Source organism: Salvelinus fontinalis, chromosome 4 (genome assembly GCF_029448725.1).
Source record: "Salvelinus fontinalis isolate EN_2023a chromosome 4, ASM2944872v1, whole genome shotgun sequence".
Lineage (NCBI taxonomy): Eukaryota > Metazoa > Chordata > Actinopteri > Salmoniformes > Salmonidae > Salvelinus > Salvelinus fontinalis.
Genome location: NC_074668.1, coordinates 7398666 through 7425024, shown reverse-complemented (window position 1 = coordinate 7425024; position 26359 = coordinate 7398666). Strand labels below are relative to the sequence as shown.

The 26359-nt window shown below is 45.7% G+C and overlaps 1 protein-coding gene across 3 annotated transcripts in view; it reads right to left on the bottom strand.

Moving 5' to 3' along the window:
* The window catches only part of slc4a4a (solute carrier family 4 member 4a), a 229552-nt gene that overhangs the window by 103858 nt on the left and 99335 nt on the right, over positions 1-26359 (bottom strand). For all 3 annotated transcript variants that reach the window (XM_055918665.1, XM_055918664.1, XM_055918666.1), the window contains 3 exons: positions 16672-16832; positions 9173-9325; positions 3835-3911 (listed from right to left, as the gene is read on the bottom strand). In XM_055918665.1, the coding sequence (XP_055774640.1) occupies positions 3835-3911; positions 9173-9325; positions 16672-16832 (391 nt within the window). The remainder of the gene's footprint in view (positions 1-3834; positions 3912-9172; positions 9326-16671; positions 16833-26359) is intronic.

The window sequence follows — 26359 nt, the reverse complement described above, 5'->3', positions numbered from 1 at the left end:
CGTTTTCGACTCTCTCTACCGCACCTGCTGTCTCTAACTCTGAATGCTCAACTATGAAAAGCCACCTGTCATTTACTCCTGAGGTACTAACCTGTTGCACACTCTACAACCACTGTGATTTTTCTTTGGCTTCCGAGTGGCGCAGCGGTCTAAGGCACTGCATCTCAGTGCTAGAGGCGTCACTACAGACCCTGGTTCGATCCTGGGCTGTGTCACAACCGGCCTTGATTGGGAGTCCCATAGGGCGGCGCACAATTGTCTCAGCGTCATCTGGGTTAGGGTTTAGCCGGGGTAGACCGTCATTGTAAATAAGAATTTGTTCTTAACTGACTTCCCTAGTTAAATAAAGGGGAAAAAATTAAAATGTAAAACCCTGCTGGTCATCTGTGAACTTTTGAACATCTTGAGGAACAATCTGGCCTTAATGGCAATGTACTCTTATAATCTCCACCCGGCACAGCCAGAATAGGACTGTTCACCCGTCAGAGCCTGGTTTCTCGGTTTCTTCCTAGTTTCCTGACTTTATAGGGAGTTTTACCAATGTAGTGAGCTATACCTGTCCTATAGCTGATCTGTCCACATGTCCTGTCCTATTGCTGACCTGTCCACATGTCCTGTCCTATAGCTGATCTGGCCACATGTCCTGTCCTATTGCTGACCTGTCCACATGTCCTGTCCTATAGATGACCTGTCCACATGTCCTGTCCTATAGATGACCTGTCCACATGTCCTGTCCTATAGCTGACCTGTCCACATGTCCTGTCCTATAGATGACCTGTCCACATGTCCTGTCCTATAGATGACCTGTCCACATGTCCTGTCCTATAGCTGACCTGTCCACATGTCCTGTCCTATAGATGACCTGTCCACATGTCCTGTCCTATTGCTGTACTGTCCACATGTCCTGTCCTATAGCTGACCTGTCCACATGTCATCTACAATAGCTGATCTGTCCACATGTCCTGTCCTATAACTGATTTGTCCACTTGTCCTGTCCTATAGCTGATATATCCACATGTCCTGTCCTATAACTGATATATCCACATGTCCTGTCCTATAGCTGATATGACCATATGTCCTGTCCTATAGCTGATCTGTCCACATATGATCTCCTATAACTTATCAGTCCACATGTCCTGTCCTATTGCTGTACTGTCCACATGTCCTGTCCTATAGCTGATATATCCACATGTCCTGTCCTATAACTGATCTTTCCACTTGTCCTGTCCTATAGCTGATATGACCATATGTCCTGTCCTATAGCTGATCTGTCCACATATGATCTCCTATAACTTATCAGTCCACATGTCCTGTCCTATAACTTATCAGTCCACATGTCCTGTCCTATAGCTGACCTGTCCACATGTCCTGTCCTATAGCTAAGCTGTCCACATGTCCTGTCCTACAACTGATCTGTCCACATGTCTTGTCCTATAGCTGACCTGTCCACATGTACTGCCCTATAGCCGACCTGTCCACATGTCCTGTCCTATAGCTGATCTGTCCACATGTCCTGTCCTATAGCTAAGCTGTCCACATGTCCTGACCTACAGCTGGCCTGTCCACATGTCCTGTCCTATAGCTGATCTGTCCACATGTCCTGTCCTATAGCCGACCTGTCCACATGTCCTGACCTACAGCTGGCCTGTCCACATGTCCTGTCCTATAGCTGATCTGTCCACATTTGTATTTGTATTCATTATGGATCCCCATTAGTTCCTGCCTAGGCAGCAGCTACTCTTCCTGGGAACTAATGGGGATCCCTAATAAATACAAATGTGGACAGATCAGCTGTAGGACAGGACATGTGGACTGGGCAGTTAAAGGTCAGATATAGAATAGGACATATTTTATTATAGATCCAAATTAGTTTCAGCCAAGACAGCAGCTACTCTTCCTAGGGTCCAGCTACATTACGGTAGTTACATACAATTAAACATCTGACTGTAACGCAAGGTTAACTCTCCGAGGGAGACTAGTGTGATCTGAGATCAGAGAACACCTGTCAGACTGTCTAGCAGACATGAACATCTAGTCAGATCAGATGATCTGAGATCAGAGAACACCTGTCAGACTGTCTAGCAGACATGAACATCTAGTCAGAACAGATGATCTGAGATCAGAGAACACCTGTCAGACTGTCTAGCAGACATGAACATCTAGTCAGATCAGATGACCTGAGATCAGAGAACACCTGTCAGACTGTCTAGCAGACATGAACATCTAGTCAGAACAGATGATCTGAGATCAGAGAACACCTGTCAGACTGTCTAGCAGACATGAACATCTAGTAAGATCAGATGACCTGAGATCAGAGAACACCTGTCAGACTGTCTAGCAGACATGAACATCTAGTCAGATCAGATGACCTGAGATCAGAGAACACCTGTCAGACTGTCTAGCAGACATGAACATCTAGTCAGAACAGATGATCTGAGATCAGAGAACACCTGTCAGACTGTCTAGCAGACATGAACATCTAGTAAGATCAGATGACCTGAGATCAGAGAACACCTGTCAGACTGTCTAGCAGACATGAACATCTAGTAAGATCAGATGATCTGAGATCAGAGAACACCTGTCAGACTGTCTGTGCATTATATTTCACCCAATAGACTTTCAGAATAGACATTCAGTGAATCTAAGTGCATCTAATAGAGTTTAGTTTTCAGATAAAAAAAATCAACCAGACTGTGACGTGAACAGCAGACAAGGAGAAGGAGACATCACAAAGTCAACCAACCATGAAACAGAAGTCAACCCATTGGACAGAAAGACAACCAACCATGAAACAGAAGTCAACCCATTGGACAGAAAGACAACCAACCATGAAACAGAAGTCAACCCATTGGACAGAAAGACGACCAACCATGAAACAGAAGTCAACCCATTGGACAGAAAGACGACCAACCATGAAACAGAAGTCAACCCATTGGACAGAAAGACGACCAACCATGAAACAGAAGTCAACCCATTGGACAGAAAGACAACCAACCATGAAACAGAAGTCAACCCATTGGACAGAAAGACGACCAACCATGAAACAGAAGTCAACCCATTGGACAGAAAGACGACCAACCATGAAACAGAAGTCAACCCATTGGACAGAAAGACAACCAACCATGAAACAGAAGTCAACCCATTGGACAAAGTGCATATTTGTCAGACATTCTCTGGCCAAATTCATGTCACAGAATTATCTTTGGTTCCAATATACTCCTGGTAATATCCACCCTCCCTATTAGAATACCCACAATGTAAATGCCCCTGTTAGTCAACAGGGCGAGGTAAACTAAAACCCAAAGTATCCAAGCTGGACTGCATATTATCTAGGGCTGTGTGTCAGACAGACAGACAGACAGACAGACAGACAGAGCCCGAGATCCCAAAGTCATACCCCAGGGAACAGCAGAGATACCCAGCATGACGCCCCCCCACCCCCTCCTCTCACCCACCAATCTGCCTCTGAATCACAATCTGTTACAAAACAACGGCTGTTAGATTACCAACCCCATTCCCTATTCCCAGGAGTGCAGGCCACTTCCTGCTGTCAGATGTGGGCCATGACTGAACATACAATCTCTACATTGAAAGAAAACAATACACTGACAGAACGTAGACTACACTACACTGACAGATTTTAGAATATTCACATGAAAATATGTTGCAAATTGGATGGAAACCTAGCTAAAACATTTTTTTTTAAAGTGGTTTCTCCCTAGGCAACTAGGTCCAGTAACTATTGAAGTTCAAACAGCTAACATTTTCTAAAGAACACAGTTACTGACACTCGTTTGGGACATTGAACGGAGAGGTCAACCAATAGAAACTCACCTGGTCTTTCTCTGGTTTGTCGGAGATGTCGTTCAAGCTGCTTGAGGCCAGGTTCCGATGTGTGGTGGTCGGACTGCCTATGAGTGAACAACAGCCGTGAAGGTTAACAACCTACTCTGCTGTTAAAGACTGAACTGAATGGAGACAGCAGAACACACAAGTGGACCAGCCGACACTTCAGATTGCAGGGTGGAGATACTGCTGAAGGCAATACATCTGTGAACATAAATCTGATGTCACTGTAGTGATTCAACAGTTTGTTACCTCATTCCTCTGGATAGATAGAGAGGGGGACAGTCAGTTTGATGCACCCAGAGGAAAATGGCCTTTTCTATGTTGTCACTGGGGAAAAATACCTTCTCTAAAAATAGGGTGTGAATAACATTCAGACTTGGTGTTAATCTGTGTGGATTTAGTAGACTAGGTAGAATGGACTAAATTTGGATGACAACTGTCAGAATTGAATTCCAGTCATCTAAGATCTATCATGGAGGACAGATAAGCGGCTCTGTTCTGGCCTAACGAGGCAGATTCCTCATGAAAGAAAATAACTTATTTGTGATAAGATACAGTGGGGGAAAGGGGACAGCTGGTTGTTTGGATCTATGGACCAACACTAGCTCCAGATTTCGAATGAGAACATACTTGGCCAGTCTATGATGCTGGAGATCTACAATACAGTAGCATGACTTACTAAGCCAGTCCATGCTGGGGCTTCGTTGGGTCTGCAGCTCCTCCAATGAGGCACGGACTGTTAGACAAGGCACTGAGTTTTCAAGCGGACTACGGGCTTAAGTGGCAGAACCCAACCCACGGAAGACAGAAGCAAAGGGAGCAGGAGGAATGGAAGAAAGGAAAGAAAGAAGGAGGGAGAAAAATAGTGGATTAATCAAAGGCAAGTGTTAGTTAGACAGACAGAAGCAGTGGAATTATACAGTGTTAGTTAGACAGACAGAAGCAGTGGAATTATACAGTGTTAGTTAGACAGACAGAAGCAGTGGAATTATACAGTGTTAGTTAGTCAGACAGACTCAAATGAGTAAGGGTAGGGTTAAAAGAGAAGCAGATAGAACAGGAAATGATAGATAAACTGGTGAAGCAGAGTGAAAGATGGTTATCTGGAAAGAACAGAGTTTCGGCTTGGACATACTTAGTTACATTGGATCTGTTATGTTAGACCACTATAGTTACATAGGATCTGTTACAATATACCACTACACTGACCTACAAAGCAAAAAGGCAGTAACTGCTCATTTGGTCGAAAATGAGTTAGTCATTTCTGCTACATTATATAAATGCTTAATCACGTGGTCAAGTATCCTGCCTATATTGTATTGTGTTTTGGAGGACATGGGGGTGATGTTAGCAGTAACTGCATAAAGTTACTGTGAAACCAATCTGGTATTATATAGTGTATTTTATTGAAAACCAAAGCTGGTTGATACACACAAATCGATGTGAAAAATTCCACTAATTAATTAAAATGTCCTTTTCACCACTACAACATATCAATAAAACAGATCGATGACTTCGATGTTCCATTAACCAGTCATTGTTATAAATGTCAGAGCAGGTAATAAAAAACAGATTATTTACAGACCCAAGGTTACCTGGGAAACTGATCACCTTTAATACCATGAAATCTGTTCCGACCAGATATTTATTTTATTTATCATTGATTAATATAATCAAACAAAAATCTGTGTATGATGATGAATTCAGTGTTATGATTTTACAGCAATGAAAGATTAAATGAAAAGTTCAACTCCAGAACAGCCTCAGCTTAACTAAATGAATTCTACATCTAAACTGATGTGAATGACTTGGTTCTACTGTTCTGCCATAGAACATCCCTGTTCGATAAGGAACTATGTTCAGTACAGTTCACTTGAGGTTTAGGACTTTTCGTTCCATTTCTTAAATGTGAATATTATGCAAACTTGGCACATTTAAAATCTGGTCCTACATGTCCAACAGCTATCAGCATTTACTCTACAGAATCAACCAGTCTGGTCCTACATGTCCAACAGCTATCAGCATTTACTCTACAGAATCAACCAGTCTGGTCCTACATGTCCAACAGCTATCAGCATTTACTCTACAGAATCAACCAGTCTGGTTCTACATGTCCAACAGCTATCAGCATTTACTCTACAGAATCAACCAGTCTGGTCCTACATGTCCAACAGCTATCAGCATTTACTCTACAGAATCAACCAGTCTGGTTCTACATGTCCAACAGCTATCAGCATTTACTCTACAGAATCAACCAGTCTGGTCCTACATGTCCAACAGCTATCAGCATTTACTCTACAGAATCAACCAGTCTGGTCCTACATGTCCAACAGCTATCAGCATTTACTCTACAGAATCAACCAGTCTGGTCCTACATGTCCAACAGCTATCAGCATTTACTCTACAGAATCAACCAGTCTGGTCCTACATGTCCAACAGCTATCAGCATTTACTCTACAGAATCAACCAGTCTGGTCCTACATGTCCAACAGCTATCAGCATTTACTCTACAGAATCAACCAGTCTGGTCCTACATGTCCAACAGCTATCAGCATTTACTCTACAGAATCAACCAGTCTGGTTCTACATGTCCAACAGCTATCAGCATTTACTCTACAGAATCAACCAGTCTGGTCCTACATGTCCAACAGCTATCAGCATTTACTCTACAGAATCAACCAGTCTGGTCCTACATGTCCAACAGCTATCAGCATTTACTCTACAGAATCAACCAGTCTGGTTCTACATGTCCAACAGCTATCAGCATTTACTCTACAGAATCAACCAGTCTGGTCCTACATGTCCAACAGCTATCAGCATTTACTCTACAGAATCAACCAGTCTGGTTCTACATGTCCAACAGCTATCAGCATTTACTCTACAGAATCAACCAGTCTGGTCCTACATGTCCAACAGCTATCAGCATTTACTCTACAGAATCAACCAGTCTGGTCCTACATGTCCAACAGCTATCAGCATTTACTCTACAGAATCAACCAGTCTGGTCCTACATGTCCAACAGCTATCAGCATTTACTCTACAGAATCAACCAGTCTGGTCCTACATGTCCAACAGCTATCAGCATTTACTCTACAGAATCAACCAGTCTGGTCCTACATGTCCAACAGCTATCAGCATTTACTCTACAGAATCAACCAGTCTGGTTCTACATGTCCAACAGCTATCAGCATTTACTCTACAGAATCAACCAGTCTGGTCCTACATGTCCAACAGCTATCAGCATTTACTCTACAGAATCAACCAGTCTGGTCCTACATGTCCAACAGCTATCAGCATTTACTCTACAGAATCAACCAGTCTGGTTCTACATGTCCAACAGCTATCAGCATTTACTCTACAGAATCAACCAGTCTGGTTCTACATGTCCAACAGCTATCAGCATTTACTCTACAGAATCAACCAGTCTGGTCCTACATGTCCAACAGCTATCAGCATTTACTCTACAGAATCAACCAGTCTGGTCCTACATGTCCAACAGCTATCAGCATTTACTCTACAGAATCAACCAGTCTGGTTCTACATGTCCAACAGCTATCAGCATTTACTCTACAGAATCAACCAGTCTGGTCCTACATGTCCAACAGCTATCAGCATTTACTCTACAGAATCAACCAGTCTGGTCCTACATGTCCAACAGCTATCAGCATTTACTCTACAGAATCAACCAGTCTGGTTCTACATGTCCAACAGCTATCAGCATTTACTCTACAGAATCAACCAGTCTGGTTCTACATGTCCAACAGCTATCAGCATTTACTCTACAGAATCAACCAGTCTGGTCCTACATGTCCAACAGCTATCAGCATTTACTCTACAGAATCAACCAGTCTGGTCCTACATGTCCAACAGCTATCAGCATTTACTCTACAGAATCAACCAGTCTGGTCCTACATGTCCAACAGCTATCAGCATTTACTCTACAGAATCAACCAGTCTGGTTCTACATGTCCAACAGCTATCAGCATTTACTCTACAGAATCAACCAGTCTGGTTCTACATGTCCAACAGCTATCAGCATTTACTCTACAGAATCAACAAGGTGATGTGTGCTGATGGGAGCATCTCAACTCTTCTCTTAAAGGTGATGTGTGCTGATGGGGCATCTCAACTCTTCTCTTAAAGGTGATGTGTGCTGATGGGGGCATCTCAACTCTTCTCTTAAAGGTGATGTGTGCTGATGGGGGCATCTCAACTCTTCTCTTAAAGGTGATGTGTGCTGATGGGGGCATCTCAACTCTTCTCTTAAAGGTGATGTGTGCTGATGGGGGCATCTCAACTCTTCTCTTAAAGGTGATGTGTGCTGATGGGGCATCTCAACTCTTCTCTTAAAGGTGATGTGTGCTGATGGGGCATCTCAACTCTTCTCTTAAAGGTGATGTGTGCTGATGGGGGCATCTCAACTCTTCTCTTAAAGGTGATGTGTGCTGATGGGGGCATCTCAACTCTTCTCTTAAAGGTGATGTGTGCTGATGGGGGCATCTCAACTCTTCTCTTAAAGGTGATGTGTGCTGATGGGGGCATCTCAACTCTTCTCTTAAAGGTGATGTGTGCTGATGGGGCATCTCAACTCTTCTCTTAAAGGTGATGTGTGCTGATGGGGCATCTCAACTATTCTCTTAAAGGTGATGTGTGCTGATGGGGGCATCTCAACTCTTCTCTTAAAGGTGATGTGTGCTGATGGGGGCATCTCAACTCTTCTCTTAAAGGTGATGTGTGCTGATGGGGACATCTCAACTCTTCTCTTAAAGGTGATGTGTGCTGATGGGGGCATCTCAACTCTTCTCTTAAAGGTGATGTGTGCTGATGGGGCATCTCAACTCTTCTCTTAAAGGTGATGTGTGCTGATGGGGGCATCTCAACTCTTCTCTTAAAGGTAATGTGTGCTGATGGGGCATCTCAACTCTTCTCTTAAAGGTGATGTGTGCTGATGGGGGCATCTCAACTCTTCTCTTAAAGGTGATGTGTGCTGATGGGAGCATCTCAACTCTTCTCTTAAAGGTAATGTGTGCTGATGGGGCATCTCAACTCTTCTCTTAAAGGTGATGTGTGCTGATGGGGGGGCAGTAAAGGTTCACTGATAGAACTCTACACTGTCTGCCTGTCCACCAAACTTTTCACCACAATAAATAAAAGAAACCTGCGTTGAGAACACAGACAACAAAAACAAGATTTTTTCCAAAATATTGATTCCTAACATTAATGGGGAAATTATAAAAAACATAGCAGATTAAAGGTGACACATGTATTAGCGTTATCCAGGTTGGTAAAGACACTGCATTATCCAGGTTGGTAAAGAGCCTACTTGCACTGGAGACCGTCTTGCCGATGTCAGCTAGCGAGCGCAGGTTGGACTTCTTCGTCTGGTGGCGATGTTTCCGTAGCAACGTGTACGTCACCTTGTCCTTTAGCTCCGCCTTCAGCAGACCGCTCTCTATCTGGCTGTTTGTGATCAACTCTGTTATAGACAGAGAGAGATGGAGGGATGGAGGAGCAGAGGAAGATGGAGGGATGGAGGAGCAGAGGAAGATGGAGGGATGGAGGAGCAGAGGAAGATGGAGGGATGGAGGAGCAGAGGAAGATGGAGGGATGGAGGAGCAGAGGAAGATGGAGGGATGGAGGAGCAGAGGAAGATGGAGGGATGGAGGAGCAGAGGAAGATGGAGGGATGGAGGAGCAGAGGAAGATAGAGGGATGGAGGAGCAGAGGAAGTGGAGGGATGGAGGAGCAGAGGAAGATAGAGGGATGGAGGAGCAGAGGAAGATGGAGGGATGGAGGAACAGAGGAAGATGGAGGGATGGAGGAGCAGAGGAAGATGGAGGGATGGAGGAGCAGAGGAAGATGGAGGGATGGAGGAGCAGAGGAAGATGGAGACAGAGGAAGATGGAGGGATGGAGGAGCAGAGGAAGATAGAGGGATGGAGGAGCAGAGGAAGATGGAGGGATGGAGGAGCAGAGGAAGATGGAGGGATGGAGGAGCAGAGGAAGATGGAGACAGAGGAAGATGGAGGGATGGAGGAACAGAGGAAGATGGAGGGATGGAGGAACAGAGGAAGATGGAGGGATGGAGGAGCAGAGGAAGATGGAGGGATGGAGGAGCAGAGGAAGATGGAGGAGCAGAGGAATATGGAGGGATGGAGGAACAGAGGAAGATGGAGACAGAGGAAGATGGAGGGATGGAGGAGCAGAGGAAGATGGAGGGATGGAGGAGCAGAGGAAGATGGAGACAGAGGAAGATGGAGGGATGGAGGAACAGAGGAAGATGGAGGGATGGAGGAGCAGAGGAAGATGGAGGGATGGAGGAGCAGAGGAAGATGGAGACAGAGGAAGATGGAGGGATGGAGGAGCAGAGGAAGATGGAGGGATGGAGGAGCAGAGGAAGATGGAGGGATGGAGGAGCAGAGGAAGATGGAGGGATGGAGGAGCAGAGGAAGATGGAGGGATGGAGGAGCAGAGGAAGATGGAGGGATGGAGGAGCAGAGGAAGATGGAGGGATGGAGGAGCAGAGGAAGATGGAGGGATGGAGGAGCAGAGGAAGATAGAGGGATGGAGGAGCAGAGGAAGTGGAGGGATGGAGGAGCAGAGGAAGATAGAGGGATGGAGGAGCAGAGGAAGATGGAGGGATGGAGGAACAGAGGAAGATGGAGGGATGGAGGAGCAGAGGAAGATGGAGGGATGGAGGAGCAGAGGAAGATGGAGGGATGGAGGAGCAGAGGAAGATGGAGACAGAGGAAGATGGAGGGATGGAGGAGCAGAGGAAGATAGAGGGATGGAGGAGCAGAGGAAGATGGAGGGATGGAGGAGCAGAGGAAGATGGAGGGATGGAGGAGCAGAGGAAGATGGAGACAGGGGAAGATGGAGGGATGGAGGAACAGAGGAAGATGGAGGGATGGAGGAACAGAGGAAGATGGAGGGATGGAGGAGCAGAGGAAGATGGAGGGATGGAGGAGCAGAGGAAGATGGAGGAGCAGAGGAAGATGGAGGGATGGAGGAACAGAGGAAGATGGAGACAGAGGAAGATGGAGGGATGGAGGAGCAGAGGAAGATGGAGGGATGGAGGAGCAGAGGAAGATGGAGACAGAGGAAGATGGAGGGATGGAGGAACAGAGGAAGATGGAGGGATGGAGGAGCAGAGGAAGATGGAGGGATGGAGGAGCAGAGGAAGATGGAGACAGAGGAAGATGGAGGGATGGAGGAACAGAGGAAGATGGAGGGATGGAGGAACAGAGGAAGATGGAGGGATGGAGGAGCAGAGGAAGATGGAGGGATGGAGGAGCAGAGAGAGATGGAGGGATGGAGGAGCAGAGGAAGATGGAGGAGCAGAGGAAGATGGAGGGATGGAGGAGCAGAGGAAGATGGAGACAGAGGAAGATGGAGGGATGGAGGAACAGAGGAAGATGGAGGGATGGAGGAACAGAGGAAGATGGAGGGATGGAGGAGCAGAGGAAGATGGAGGGATGGAGGAGCAGAGAGAGATGGAGGGATGGAGGAGCAGAGGAAGATGGAGGAGCAGAGGAAGATGGAGGGATGGAGGAGCAGAGGAAGATGGAGGGATGGAGGAGCAGAGGAAGATAGAGACAGGGAGAGATGGAGGGATGGAGGAGCAGAGAGAGATGGAGGGATGGGGGAGCAGAGAGAGATGGAGGGATGGAGGAGCAGAGGAAGATAGAGACAGAGAGATGGAGGGATGGAGGAGCAGAGCGAGATGGAGGAGCAGAGGAAGATGGAGAGATGGAGGAGCAGAGGAAGATGGAGGGATGGAGGAGCAGAGGAAGATAGAGGGATGGAGGAACAGAGGAAGATGGAGGGATGGAGGAGCAGAGGAAGATAGAGGGATGGAGGAGCAGAGGAAGATAGAGACAGAGAGATGGAGGGATGGAGGAGCAGAGGAAGATGGAGGGATGGAGGAGCAGAGGAAGATGGAGGGATCGATGGAGGAGTAGAGGAAGATGGAGGGATGGAGGAGCAGAGGAAGATGGAGGGATGGAGGAGCAGAGGAAGATAGAGACAGAGAGATGGAGGGATGGAGGAGCAGAGGAAGATGGAGGGATGGAGGAGCAGAGGAAGATGGAGGGATCGATGGAGGAGCAGAGGAAGATGGAGGGATGGAGGAGCAGAGGAAGATGGAGGGATGGAGGAGCAGAGGAAGATAGAGACAGAGAGAGATGAAGGGATGGAGGAGCAGAGGAAGATAGAGGGATGGAGGAGCAGAGAGAGATGGAGGGATGGAGGAGCAGAGGAAGATGGAGATATGGAGGAGCAGAGGAAGATAGAGACAGAGAGAGATGGAGGGATGGAGGAGCAGAGGAAGATGGAGGGATGGAGGAGCAGAGGAAGATAGAGACAGAGAGATGGAGGGATGGAGGAGCAGAGAGAGATGGAGGGATGGAGGAGCAGAGGAAGATGGAGGGATCGATGGAGGAGCAGAGGAAGATAGAGGGATGGAGGAGCAGAAGAAGATGGAGATATGGAGGAGCAGAGGAAGATGGAGATATGGAGGAGCAGAGGAAGATGGAGGGATGGAGGAGCAGAGGAAGATGGAGGGATGGAGGAGCAGAGGAAGATGGAGATATGGAGGAGCAGAGGAAGATGGAGGGATGGAGGAGCAGAGGAAGATGGAGGGATGGAGGAGCAGAGGAAGATGGAGGGATGGAGGAACAGAGGAAGATGGAGGGATGGAGGAACAGAGGAAGATGGAGGGATGGAGGAACAGAGGAAGAGGGAGGGATGGAGGAGCAGAGGAAGATGGAGGGATGGAGGAGCAGAGGAAGATGGAGGGATGGAGGAGCAGAGGAAGATGGAGGGATGGAGGAGCAGAGGAAGAAATCACTACAAGCAAAGAACGATAACACTGTTTACTTTTAGTTGTCTGGCTTGTTACGTTGACATATCTTCTCTATAACAGGTAAGACACTTTTACTACCACTAGTTGTCTGGCTTGTTACGTTGACATATCCTCTCTATAACATGTAAGACACTGTTACTACCACTAGTTGTCTGGCTTGTTACGTTGACATATCTTCTCTATAACAGGTAAGACACTGTTACTACTACTAGATGTCTGGCTTGGTTGACATATCCTCTCTATAACAGGTAAGACACTGTTACTACTACTAGTTGTCTGGCTTGCTATGTTGACATATCCTCTCTATAACAGGTAAGACACTGTTACTACTACTAGTTGTCTAGCTTGCTATGTTGACATATCCTAAATATATTATTCAACAGATGGATGTATTGGTGTTAAAAGATAGCAGGTATGCTATTTGGACAACCTTGCTGCTGATGGCATGTGTTGTATTTATACTTCGTAACATCAACGACAATGTCAAAGACAATACAATGTTCATGACATCAATGTGACACAGGCCACTGTAAAAATGAATTTGATTGAAATGTGATGTATATAGTTATAGAAACTGTAAAGCAGCTTTAAAACTATGCCAAGGTACTACCAGTATGTTGTCCAAAAACTGTTCACTATCTAGTTTGTCCAACAGACTGGAAACAAACATGACAACAGCGAGAAAGGACGGACAACCATCCCACACATTATATTCAATACCTGTTGGTGTACCACCACCCAACACATTGAGGGTATTATATTCAATACCTGTTGGTGTACCACCACCCAACACATTGAGGGTATTATATTCAATACCTGTTGGTGTACCACCACCCAACACATTGAGGGTATTATATTCAGTACCTGTTGGTGTACCACCACCCAACACATTGAGGGCATTCTATTCAATACCTGTTGATGTACCACCACCCAACACATTGAGGGTATTATATTCAATACCTGTTGGTGTACCACCACCCAACACATTGAGGGTATTATATTCAATACCTGTTGGTGTACCACCACCCAACACATTGAGGGTGTTATATTCAATACCTGTTGGTGTACCACCACCCAACACATTGAGGGTATTATATTCAATACCTGTTGGTGTACCACCACCAAACACATTGAGGGTATTATATTCAATACCTGTTGGTGTACCACCACCCAACACATTGAGGGTATTATATTCAGTACCTGTTGGTGTACCACCACCCAACACATTGAGGGCATTCTATTCAATACCTGTTGGTGTACCACCACCCAACACATTGAGGGTATTATATTCAATACCTGTTGGTGTACCACCACCCAACACATTGAGGGTATTATATTCAATACCTGTTGGTGTACCACCACCCAACACATTGAGGGTATTATATTCAATACCTGTTGGTGTACCACCACCCAACACATTGAGGGTATTATATTCAATACCTGTTGGTGTTACCTGCATGTTCCTTAACAGCTTCTACCCCCAACAGCTTCTACCCCCAACAGCTTCTACCCCCAACAGCTTCTACCCCCAACAGCTTCTACCCCCAACAGCTTCTACCCCCAACAGCTTCTACCACCAACAGCTTCTACCCCCAACAGCTTCTACCCCCAACAGCTTCTACCCCCAACAGCTTCTACCACCAACAGCTTCTACCCCCAACAGCTTCTACCCCCAACAGCTTCTACCCCCAACAGCTTCTACCACCAACAGCTTCTACCACCAACAGCTTCTACCCCCAACAGCTTCTACCCCCAACAGCTTCTACCCCCAACAGCTTCTACCCCCAACAGCTTCTACCACCAAGCCATAAGATCGTTGAACAATTAATCAAATGGCCACCTGGACTATTTACATTGACCCCCCCCACTCACTTTTTATTATCTGTGAATAGTCACTTTACCCCTACCTACATGTGCAAATTACCTCGACTAACCTGTACCCCCACACATTGACTCGGTACCAGTACCCCGTGTATATAGCCTCATTACTAACCTGTACCCCCACACATTGACTCGGTACCAGTACCCCGTGTATATAGCCTCATTACTAACCTGTACCCCCACACATTGACTCGGTACCAGTACCCCGTGTATATAGCCTCATTACTAACCTGTACCCCCACACATTGACTCGGTACCAGTACCCCGTGTATATAGCCTCATTACTAACCTGTACCCCCACACATTGATTCGGTACCAAAACCCTGTGTATATAGTCTCATTAATTTTATTTTTATTGTTTTCCTTTTTTATTTAGATTTTTTATTTACTTAAATTTATTTTGTAAATATTTTCTTAACTCTATTTTCTTAAAACTGCAATGTTGGTTAAGGGCTTGTAAGTAGGCATTTCACGGTAAGTTCTACACCTGTTGTATTCAGCGCATGTGACAAATAAAATTTGATTTTGATTTGCTTGATTAGAAATGCCTTGTACTATCTTAAGAACAAAATGGAAGGCCAGTTTTTAGTCCCTGATTTGATTTGGTAGATTAGAAATCCTTGTCCTATCTTAAGAACAAAATGGAAGGCCAGTTTTTAGTCCCTGGTGCTACGAGAGTGTCTTGCCAATGCATCTCCTCACAGCTCAGTCTAAGGTATTTAAAAAAAAAAGTGGGTCAGAATCCTAAACAAGGTTAGCGGCCCCAGGCTCTTTCTGATTGCTACTGGCTCTAATGACCCATCCTTCAGATAGCTGGCCTCCTAGCAGGGCCCGGATCCCCTCACACAGCCTAGCACACAGCATTACCGCACATAAATCAATTAAAGTGATATATCTTCCTCTCCATCTCCTCTCATTCCCTCCTCCTCCCCTCCGTCCAGAGAGCCAACGGGCCAATGAGATGGGAGGGAAGAGAAGGATGAGACATAGGGAAGAGAGATATGAGGTAAGGGGAAAGGAAAGGAAGGGGTCATCATTAAGGAGGAGATTCTAAATGGCATTCCTCCCTCCACCCCTCTCCTCCATTCTCCCATTGTACTTCAAACTCAACCATTAAAGTCAATTCTTTAATTTGTATATTCAGGCATGTGTTTTGGGCACTTGCTCTTGTACAGTAAATTTATTGGTATTTACTCTTGACGGGCCCTCTAGGAAGTCTTGTAGACAACATTACTAAGCAGGTTTCAATGTAACTAGACTGACCCTGTGCTTGTGGCCTCAGGGTTAGGGTTATTCAGGGAAGAGGGGGAAGCTCTTTGCTGTGCTGAACAGAAGCACTCAGCGGTGAACCTGCTCTGCTATAGTGGCCAAGCTGAAAGAACATCACTAAACTGAGCTAGATATATCACAAAGAACAGGCCCAGTGGAACCAAGTCAATGGACTGCAGCCTCAAGCATCCATGGGCATATCCTATCTGTGGTCCTCTGTAGTACAGTTGGTAGAGCATGGCTCTTGCAACGCCAGGATAGTGGGTTCAATTCCCGGGAACACGCATACATAAGCAACATATGCACGCATGACGGTAAGTCACTTTGGATAAGAGTATCTGTTAAATGACATATTGTATAGTGTATATGGAGTATAACTGGGCTGGAGTAAGTCACTAAACTGTATGCGGACTAGAACTGAGCTGGAGTAAGTCACTAAACTGTATACGGACTAGAACTGGGCTGGAGTAAGTCACTAAACTGTATGCGGACTAGAACTGGGCTGGAGTAAGTCACTAAACTGTATGCGGACTAGAACTGAGCTGGAGTAAGTCACTAAACTGTATACGGACTAGAACTGAGATGGAGTAAGTCACTAAACTGTAAACGGACTAGAACTGAGCTGGAGTAAGTCACTGAACTGTAAACGGACTAGAACTGAGCTGGAGTAAGTCACTGAACTGTATACGGAACTGTAGAAGTCATAATGTAGTAAAGGTCTGGTCAGTGATAATATGGTCAGTCATAATGTAGTAAAGGTCTGGTCAGTGATACTATGGTCAGTCATAATGTAGTACAGGGGTTTTCTTACCAACGACCTGTGGCAGCGTGGAGGCCTCCAGTTCCAGCATGATGGTTCCTTTCTCGATGCAGGTCCGCAGCTCCATCAGACTGTGGAGCGACAGCGTGGCCACGTGGGGTTTACTCCAACGCTCTCCTCCCTTCTCCACCTTCTCCTCAAACTTAATCCACCTGGGGGGGACATGACAGATTTCACCATTCATATACCTTGTTATTTTACACCATCTTCATATACCAAGCATGTAACAGTACAAGATGTCAGTAGAGCAATAATACAAGCTAAACAGGGCCCGGACCTCTACGAGATCGGTGTGTCCCCTGCGGGACGGTTGAGCTAACGTAGGCTAATGTGATTAGCATGAGGTTGTAAGTAACAAGAACATTTCCCAGGACATAGACATATCTGATATGGGCAGAAAGCTTAAATTCTTGTTAATCTAACTGCACTGTCCTATTTACAGTAGCTATTACAGTGAAATAATCCATGCTATTGTTTGAGGAGAGTGCACAATTATGAACTTGAAAATGTATTAATAAACCAATTAAGCACATTTGGGCAGTCTTGATACAACATTTTGAACAGAAATGCCATGGGTCATTCGATCAGTCTAAAACTTTGCACATACACTGCTGCCATCTAGTGGCAAAAAATCTAAATTGTACCTGGGCTGGAATAATACATGATGGCCTTTCTCTTGCATTTCAAAGATGATGGTACAAAACAAACAAAAAAACGCATGTTTTTTTTTGTACTATCTTTAATCAGATCTAATGTCTTATATTCTCCTACATTAATTTCACATTTCCACAAACTTCAACGTTTTTCCTTTCAAATGGTATCAAGAATATGCATATCCTTTCAAGAGTGTTTTAACGATCGTTAAATCATCGTTCCTACAACGGCTGAAGATGTAACACGCAGAGACAACGTTCCCCATGTGCATCATCGAGTTGATACTGACAGAATCTAAAAAGACCCAGTGCAGTCGGATAGGCTTCTGGTTTCAAATTTGAATTATTCCACAATGTTGACGACGGATCAGCTCTGAGAAATATATGATTATCTAACACTGCTAATAGCCATTTTGAGGCGGATTATTCTAATAATGCCTCAATAACGCACCGAATCACAGATTACATATTCTAGCTACAGTAGCCTACAATTAGAAAAAATAACTAAATTGATTGAACATAAAAATTATTTCAATAGCCCATGATTGAAATACACTGTATAGGTCTATGTAGCCTACTCTATTTATCTTCCTTCATCTCAGCAGTCGTCTCACTTTTCAGTTATTCTTTAATCCGTCGCTTGTTTGTAAAACTTGAAAGACATTGGCAACTTTGTATATAGGTGCTAACCTGTTGCACCCTCGACAACCACTGTGATTATCATTTTGACCCTGCTGGTCATCCATGAACATTTGAACATCTTGGCCACGTTCTGTTATAATCTCCACTCGGCACAGCCAGAAGAAGACTGGCCACCCCTTATAGCCTGGTTCCTCTCTAGGTTTCTTCCTAGGTTCTGGCCTTTCTTGGGAGTTTTTCCTAGCCACCATGCTTCTAAACCTGCATTGCTTCCTGTTTGGGTTTTTATTTAGGCTGGGTTTCTGTACAGCACTTTGAGATATCAGCTGATGTAAGAAGGGCTTTATGAATAAATTTGATTTGATATATGTAGTCAACTTCATTCCGAAGTAATTTTGGCGGTCACAGAGAGACAGATAAACATCTTGATTCTATGGGCGGCAGGTAGGCTAGCGGTTAGGAGTATTGGGCCAGTAACCGAAAGGTTGCTGGTTTGTGTCCCTGAGCCGATTAGGTGAAAAATCTGTTGATGTACCCTTGAGCAAGGTACTTAACCCCAATTACTCCTGTCACTCTGGATACGAGCTTCTACTAAAACGTAAAATGTATAAAAAAAATAAGTGGCAATCTTCTGTGTGTAATGTGATGCGAAAGGGCAAAAACACATCTAACAAATCACTTAGCTGTTCTATGAGTGGTCTGAGGCTGTCAGTAAATAACAAGTGTTTTCAAGTGCAATTTCAGGAACAATGGTTTTGGGAAACAGCTTGAAGGTTTAACTTCTTATGGCTGCAATCCCGGTAATCCCGGAGACTGAGGAGCAGGCAATCCCGGTAATCCCGGAGACTGAGGAGCAGGCAATCCCGGTAATCCCGGAGACTGAGGAGCAGGCAATCCCGGTAATCCCGGGGACTGAGGAGCAGGCAATCCCGGTAATCCCGGAGACTGAGGAGCAGGCCGTTTACTCTGGGCACCCTTCATCCAAGCTACTCAATAGTGCCCCTTCATCCAAGCTACTCAATAGTGCCCCTTCAGCCATAAGAAGTTAATGATGCTCTACGAAGGTTCTAACAATGAATTTAGCCTTAAGCTTAGATTCCATCGCTATGGGAAACCAGGCCCTGGTCCATAACCTTGATCAACACTTTAAATAGGCCAGCTGTAAAGACATGGTAAAAACTAGTCTGCTTTCAGGTTGTAAAGAGGTTGATCTAACAACACGTTGGAAGAATCAAGGAGAAGGAGAGAGTGATTAAATACTATGTTTGATCTCTGAAGTCCACCGGATAGATACTGTTCTGATCAGAACAGTGAGTTCAGTGGGATGCTAGCAATTACTGTTGATTAACCCTAACCCTAATTTACTGTTGATGAGCTGAGTGGAAGAGGAACATTGCACATTATAAAACTGTCCTCAATAAAGCCTCACAGTGGACATGTCATAATACCAATAAAACCTAGCGGCCAAACGGGTACCAATCGTTTTTCCTCCATTCCTTTTTCCATTAGGGGAGTTTAGAAACACTTAAAATAAGAGGTGTGTTTCGTTTAGGCTTACCCTGGCGTGACGTTTTGTTTACCCTGGCGTGGCGTTTTGTTTACCCTGGCGTGACGTTTTGATGTAAATCTCTCACGGACAAGGAGACTTTTACTTATATATTCGGCTCTTTTTTTATTTAAAATGTTTTTTTTATTTTTTATTTAGTAAATATTTTCTTAACTCTATTATCTTCAAAACAAATTGTATTTGTCACATGCGCCATACACAACCTTACCATGAAATGCTTATTTATAAGCCCTTAACTGTCACGGCCGTCGAAAGAACTGGACCAAGGTGCAGCGTCGTGAGCGTACATATTCCTTTTATTTAGAATGACACAGACAAAACAATAAACAATACCAAAACGACCGTGAAGCTTAAGGGCATATAGTGCCACAAACAAAGACAACTTCCCACATAGAAAGGAGGGAAAAGTGCTACCTAAGTATGGTTCCCAATCAGAAACAACGATAGACAGCTGACCCTGATTGAGAACCAAACAAAGAAATACGAAAACATAGAAAATAGAACATAGAATGCCCACCCAAATCACACCCAAACCCAAAATAGAGACATAAAAAGCTCTCTAAGGTCAGGGCGTGACATTAACCAACAATGCAGTTCAAGAAATAGAGTTAATAAAATATTTACTAAATAAACTAAAGTAAAAAAAATCTATCAAAAAGTAACACAAGAAATGTACATAACAATAATGAGGCTATATACAGGGGGTACCGTTACTGAGTCAATGTGCGGGGGCACTGGTTAGTCGAGGTAATTGTAAATTGACTATGCATAGATGATAAACAGCGAGTAGCAGCTGTGTAAAAACAAGGGGGGGTAAATGTAAATTGTCTGGGTGGCCATTTGATTAGTTGTTCAGCAGTCTTATGGCTTGGGTGTAGAAGCTGTTAAGGAGCCTTTTGGTCCTAGACTTGGCGCTCTGGTACCACTTGCTGTGCCGTAGCAGAGAGAACAGTGTATGACTTTGGTGACTGGAATCTTGGACAATTTGTTAGGCCTTCCTCTGACACAGCCTGGCATATAGTTCCTGGATGTCAGGAAGCTTGGCACCAGTGATGTACTGGGCCATTTGCACTACCCTCTGTAGCGCCTTACGGTCAGATAGCGAGGAGTTGCCATACCAGGTGGTGATGCAAACGGTTAGGATGCTCTCGATGGTGCAGCTGTAGAAAATATGTTGTCTGCCCTCTTCACAACTGTCTTGGTGTGTTTGGACCATGATAGTTGGTTGGTGATGTGGACACCAAGGACCTTGAAAGTCTCGACCCGCTCCACTTCAGTCCCGACGATTTTAATGGGGGCCTGTTCGGCCCTCCTTTTCCTGTAGTCCACGATCAGCTCCTTTGTCTTGCTCACATTGAGAGAGAGGCTGTTGGCCTGGCACCACACTACCAGGTCTCTGACCTCCTCCCTATAGGCTGTCTCATCGTTGTCGGTGATCAGGCCTACCACTGTTGTGTTGTCAGCAAACGTAATGATGGTGTTGGAGTCGTGCTTGGCCATGCAGTCGTGGGTGAACAGGGAGTACAGGAGGGAACTAAGCACACACCCCTGAGGGGTCCCAGTGTTGAGGATCAGTGTGTCAGATGTGTTGTTGCCTCCTCTTAACACCTGGGGGCGGCCCGTCAGGAAGTCCAGGATCCAGTTGCAGAGGGAGGTGTTTAGTACCTGGGTCTTTAGCTTAGTGATGAGCTTTGTGGGCACTATGGCATTGAACACTGAGCTGTATTCAATGAACAGCATTCTCACATAGGTGTTCCTTTTGTCCAGGTGAGAAAGGGAAGTGTGGAGTGTGATTGAGATTGCGTCATCTGTGGATCTGTTGGGGCAGTAAGCTAATTGGAGAGGGTCTAGGGTTTCTGGCATGATGGTGTTGATGTGAACCATGACCAGCCTTTCAAAGCACTTCATGGCTGCTTCGGGGCGGTAATCATTTAGGCAGGTTACCTTCGCTTTCTTCTCTAGTAATGGTGTGGAAGCAAGACGATGGGCTCCGTCTATGTACAGATTCAGATGGCTAAATGCAAGACACTCAAAGAAACCCACTTCCAAACCACTCTGACTGTCTTGCAGCCCTAGGGGGCAACACCTACATCAGTACGATGGACTTGACATCAGGCTTTTACAACATACCTATGTGTGAGGAGGATAAAAAGTATACAGCCTTTACTACCCCAGTGGGTCTGCATGAATACAATTGAATGCCGCAGGGCCTATGCAACAGTGCATTTTCATTTATGAGGATGATGCTCAGCATTTTTTGGGACCTAAACTTCAGTAGCCTGCTGTGTTACTTAGACAACCTCCTAGTGTTGGATAGATTAAAGCTGGTGTTCCAGAGACTAAGACAGCACAACCTGAATCTGAGCCCAAAGAAATGCATATTCCCGCAGAAGTCATGAGATTTTTGGGTCATGTCATTAATGATGATGGGGTGGCTGTGGATCCAACAAAGGTGGATGTGAAATCCAAGATGACGGATCTAATGGAGAAAGAAAGATCTGTGGATGCCCTCAGTACGAAGGGTCAAATCCTTCCTAGGAATTATTTTCTACTATCAACATTTCATTCCAAACTGTTCTGCCATGCCACTCTTCCTGCCCACAGACTCAAGTTTTTGGCCTTGAAATGTACTGTGTGTGAAAAGTTTAGCCTCAAGGGACATTTACACTTTGGACTGATAATAATCTCCTCACGTATATAATGACTAAACCAAAACCCGACGCCTGCGAGCAACGCTGGGTAGCTACATTGACTCCCTGTGAACAACGCTGGGTAGCTACATTGACTCCCTGTGAACAACGCTGGGTAGCTACATTGACTCCCTGTGAACAACGCTGGGTAGCTACATTGACTCCATGTGAACAACGCTGGGTAGCTACATTGACTCCCTGTGACCAACGCTGGGTAGCTACATTGACTCCCTGTGAACAACGCTGGGTAGCTACATTGACTCCATGTGAACAACGCTGGGTAGCTACATTGACTCCTTGTGAACAACGCTGGGTAGCTACATTGACTCCCTGTGAACAACGCTGGGTAGCTACCGACCCAATAGGTCCACAGACGACGCAATCGCAACCACACTGCCCTAACCCATCTGGACAAGAGGAATACCCATGTGAGAATGCTGTTCATCGATTACAGCTCAGCATTCAACACCATAGTACCCTCCAAACTCGTCATCAAGCTCGAGACCCTGGGTCTCGACCCCGCCCTGTGCAACTGGGTCCTGGACTTCCTGACGGGCCGCCCCCAGGTGGTGAGGGTAGGTAACAACATCTCCACCCCGCTGATCCTCAACACTGGGGCCCCACAAGGGTGCGTTCTGAGCCCTCTCCTGTACTCCCTGTTCACCCACGACTGCGTGGCCATGCACGCCTCCAACTCAATCATCAAGTTTGCGGATGACACTACAGTGGTAGGCTTGATTACCAACAACGACGAGACGGCCTACAGGGAGGAGGTGAGGGCCCTCGGAGTGTGGTGTCAGGAAAATAACCTCACACTCAACGTCAACAAAACAAAGGAGATGATTGTGGACTTCAGGAAACAGCAGAGGGAGCACCCCCCTATCCACATCGACGGGTCAGTAGTGGAGAAGGTGGAAAGTTTTAAGTTCCTCGGTGTACACATCACGGACAAACTGAATTGGTCCACCCACACAGACAGCGTTGTGAAGAAGGCGCAGCAGCGCCTCTTCAACCTCAGGAGGCTGAAGAAATTCGGCTTGTCACCAAAAGCACTCACAAACTTCTACAGATGCACAATCGAGAGCATCCTGTCGGGCTGTATCACCGCCTGGTACGGCAACTGCTCCGCCCACAACCGTAAGGCTCTCCAGAGGGTAGTGAGGTCTGCAGAACGCATCACCGGGGGCAAACTACCTGCCCTCCAGGACACCTACACCACCCGATGTCACAGGAAGGCCATAAAGATCATCAAGGACAACAACCACCCAAGCCACTGCCTGTTCACCCCGCTATCATCCAGAAGGCGAGGTCAGTACAGGTGCATCAAAGCAGGGACCGAGAGACTGAAAAACAGCTTCTATCTCAAGGCCATCAGACTGTTAAACAGCCACCACTAACATTTAGCGGCCGCTGCCAACATACTGACTCAACTCCAGCCACTTTAAAAATGGGAATTGATGGAAATTATGTAAAAATGTACCACTAGCCACTTTAAACAATGCCACTTAATATAATGTTTACATACCCTACATTACCCATCTCATATGTATATACTGTACTCTATATCATCTACTGCATCTTGCCATCTTTATGTAATACATGTACCACTAGCCACTTTAAACTATGCCACTTTATGTTTACATACCCTACAGTACTCATCTCATATGTATATACCGTACTCTATACCATCTACTGCATCTGCCATGCCGTTCTGTACCACCACTCATTCATATATCTTTATGTACATATTCTTTATCCCTTTACACTTGTGTGTGTGTGTAAGGTAGTAGTTGTGGAATTGTTAGGTTAGATTACTTGTTGGTTATTACTGCATTGTCGGAACTAGAAGCACAAGCATTTCGCTACACTCGCATTAACATCTGCTAACCATGTGTATGTGACTAATAAATTTGATTTGATTTGATTTGATTTGAACAACGCTGGGTAGCTACATTGACTCCATGTAGACAACGCTGGGTAGCTACATTGACTCCTTGTGAACAACGCTGGGTAGCTACATTGACTCCATGTAGACAACGCTGGGTAGCTACATTGACTCCCTGTGAGCAACGCTGGGTAGCTACATTGACTCCCTGTGAACAACGCTGGGTAGCTACATTGACTCCCTGTGACCAACGCTGGGTAGCTACATTGACTCCCTGTGAACAACGCTGGGTAGCTACATTGACTCCTTGTGAACAACGCTGGGTAGCTACATTGACTCCCTGTGAACAACGCTGGGTAGCTACATTGACTCCCTGTGAACAATGCTTGGTAGCTACATTGACTCCCTGTGAACAACGCTGGGTAGCTACATTGACTCCCTGTGAGCAACGCTGGGTAGCTACATTGACTCCCTGTGAACAACGCTGGGTAGCTACATTGACTCCCTGTGAGCAACGCTGGGGAGCTACATTGACTCCCTGTGAACAACGCTGGGTAGCTACATTGACTCCCTGTGAGCAACGCTGGGTAGCTACATTGACTCCATGTGAACAACGCTGGGTAGCTACATTGACTCCCTGTGAACAACGCTGGGTAGCTACATTGACTCCCTGTGAACAACGCTGGGTAGCTACATTGACTCCCTGTGAACAACGCTGGGTAGCTACATTGACTCCCTGTGAACAACGCTGGGTAGCTACATTGACTCCCTGTGAACAACGCTGGGTAGCTACATTGACTCCATGTGAACAATGCTGGGTAGCTACATTGACTCCATGTGAACAACGCTGGGTAGCTACATTGACTCCATGTGAACAACGCTGGGTAGCTACATTGACTCCCTGTGAACAACGCTGGGTAGCTACATTGACTCCATGTGAACAACGCTGGGTAGCTACATTGACTCCATGTAGACAGCGCTGGGTAGCTACATTGACTCCCTGTGAACAACGCTGGGTAGCTACATTGACTCCCTGTGAACAACGCTGGGTAGCTACATTGACTCCCTGTGACCAACGCTGGGTAGCTACATTGACTCCCTGTGAACAACGCTGGGTAGCTACATTGACTCCATGTGAACAACGCTGGGTAGCTACATTGACTCCATGTAGACAGCGCTGGGTAGCTACATTGACTCCCTGTGAACAACGCTGGGTAGCTACATTGACTCCCTGTGAACAACGCTGGGTAGCTACATTGACTCCCTGTGACCAACGCTGGGTAGCTAAATTGACTCCCTGTGAACAACGCTGGGTAGCTACATTGACTCCCTGTGAACAACGCTGGGTAGCTACATTGACTCCCTGTGAACAACGCTGGGTAGCTACATTGACTCCATGTAGACAGCGCTGGGTAGCTACATTGACTCCCTGTGAACAACGCTGGGTAGCTACATTGACTCCATGTAGACAGCGCTGGGTAGCTACATTGACTCCCTACTCATTCGATCTTAAGCATATCACAGGGACAAAGAACACTATGGCTGACGCCCTCAGTAGGGACCCATTTTCCAAGTTAGTTAGTCACAGGTTGGTCAGTGAGAACAATGGCAGTCTGCTTGCTGAAGCCGATGCTATAGGAGAAGATGGGATTGAAGATGTGTTTCGCTTGAAGGTCCAGTCACATAGTGAAAAAACAAGCTGGGAAAATCTCTGGAAATCAGTCCGACAGCTGTCCTTTAACCTGTGTCTCTGCAGTAGTGAAAGCGATCTGTGAAGTCTATGATCAGTGGGATGTAGCGACCGAAGCTCGAGCAGTTCAGTTAGTGCAGTCTGTGCAACAACTCATATCTCCAGGCCAAGACTCCCTTCCTGCGATGTCTTTCGAGAAGCTTCAGCGGAGCCAAGAACTTAATCCTACAATTTCAAGGGCTATCCTGTTTGTCAACCACAAAAGATGGCCTTCAAGATGAGAGAGGGATGGATTTAATTCAAAAAGCCTTGCACTCATCAAGCAGTGGGAAAAGCTCAGGGTCCAAGATGGAGTGCTTTACACGGTGACAAATGACCCTTTGAAGAAACAAAAGACACATCAGTATGTGCTGCCCAAAAGTATGACGGATAAAGCATTGAGTGATGTGCATGATCTTGCTGGCCACCAAGGTCAAGCTAGAACTCTTAATTTGGCAAGGCAACATTTCTTCTGGCCCAAGATGGAGCATGATGTGAAGGAGTATGTCAAGTGCT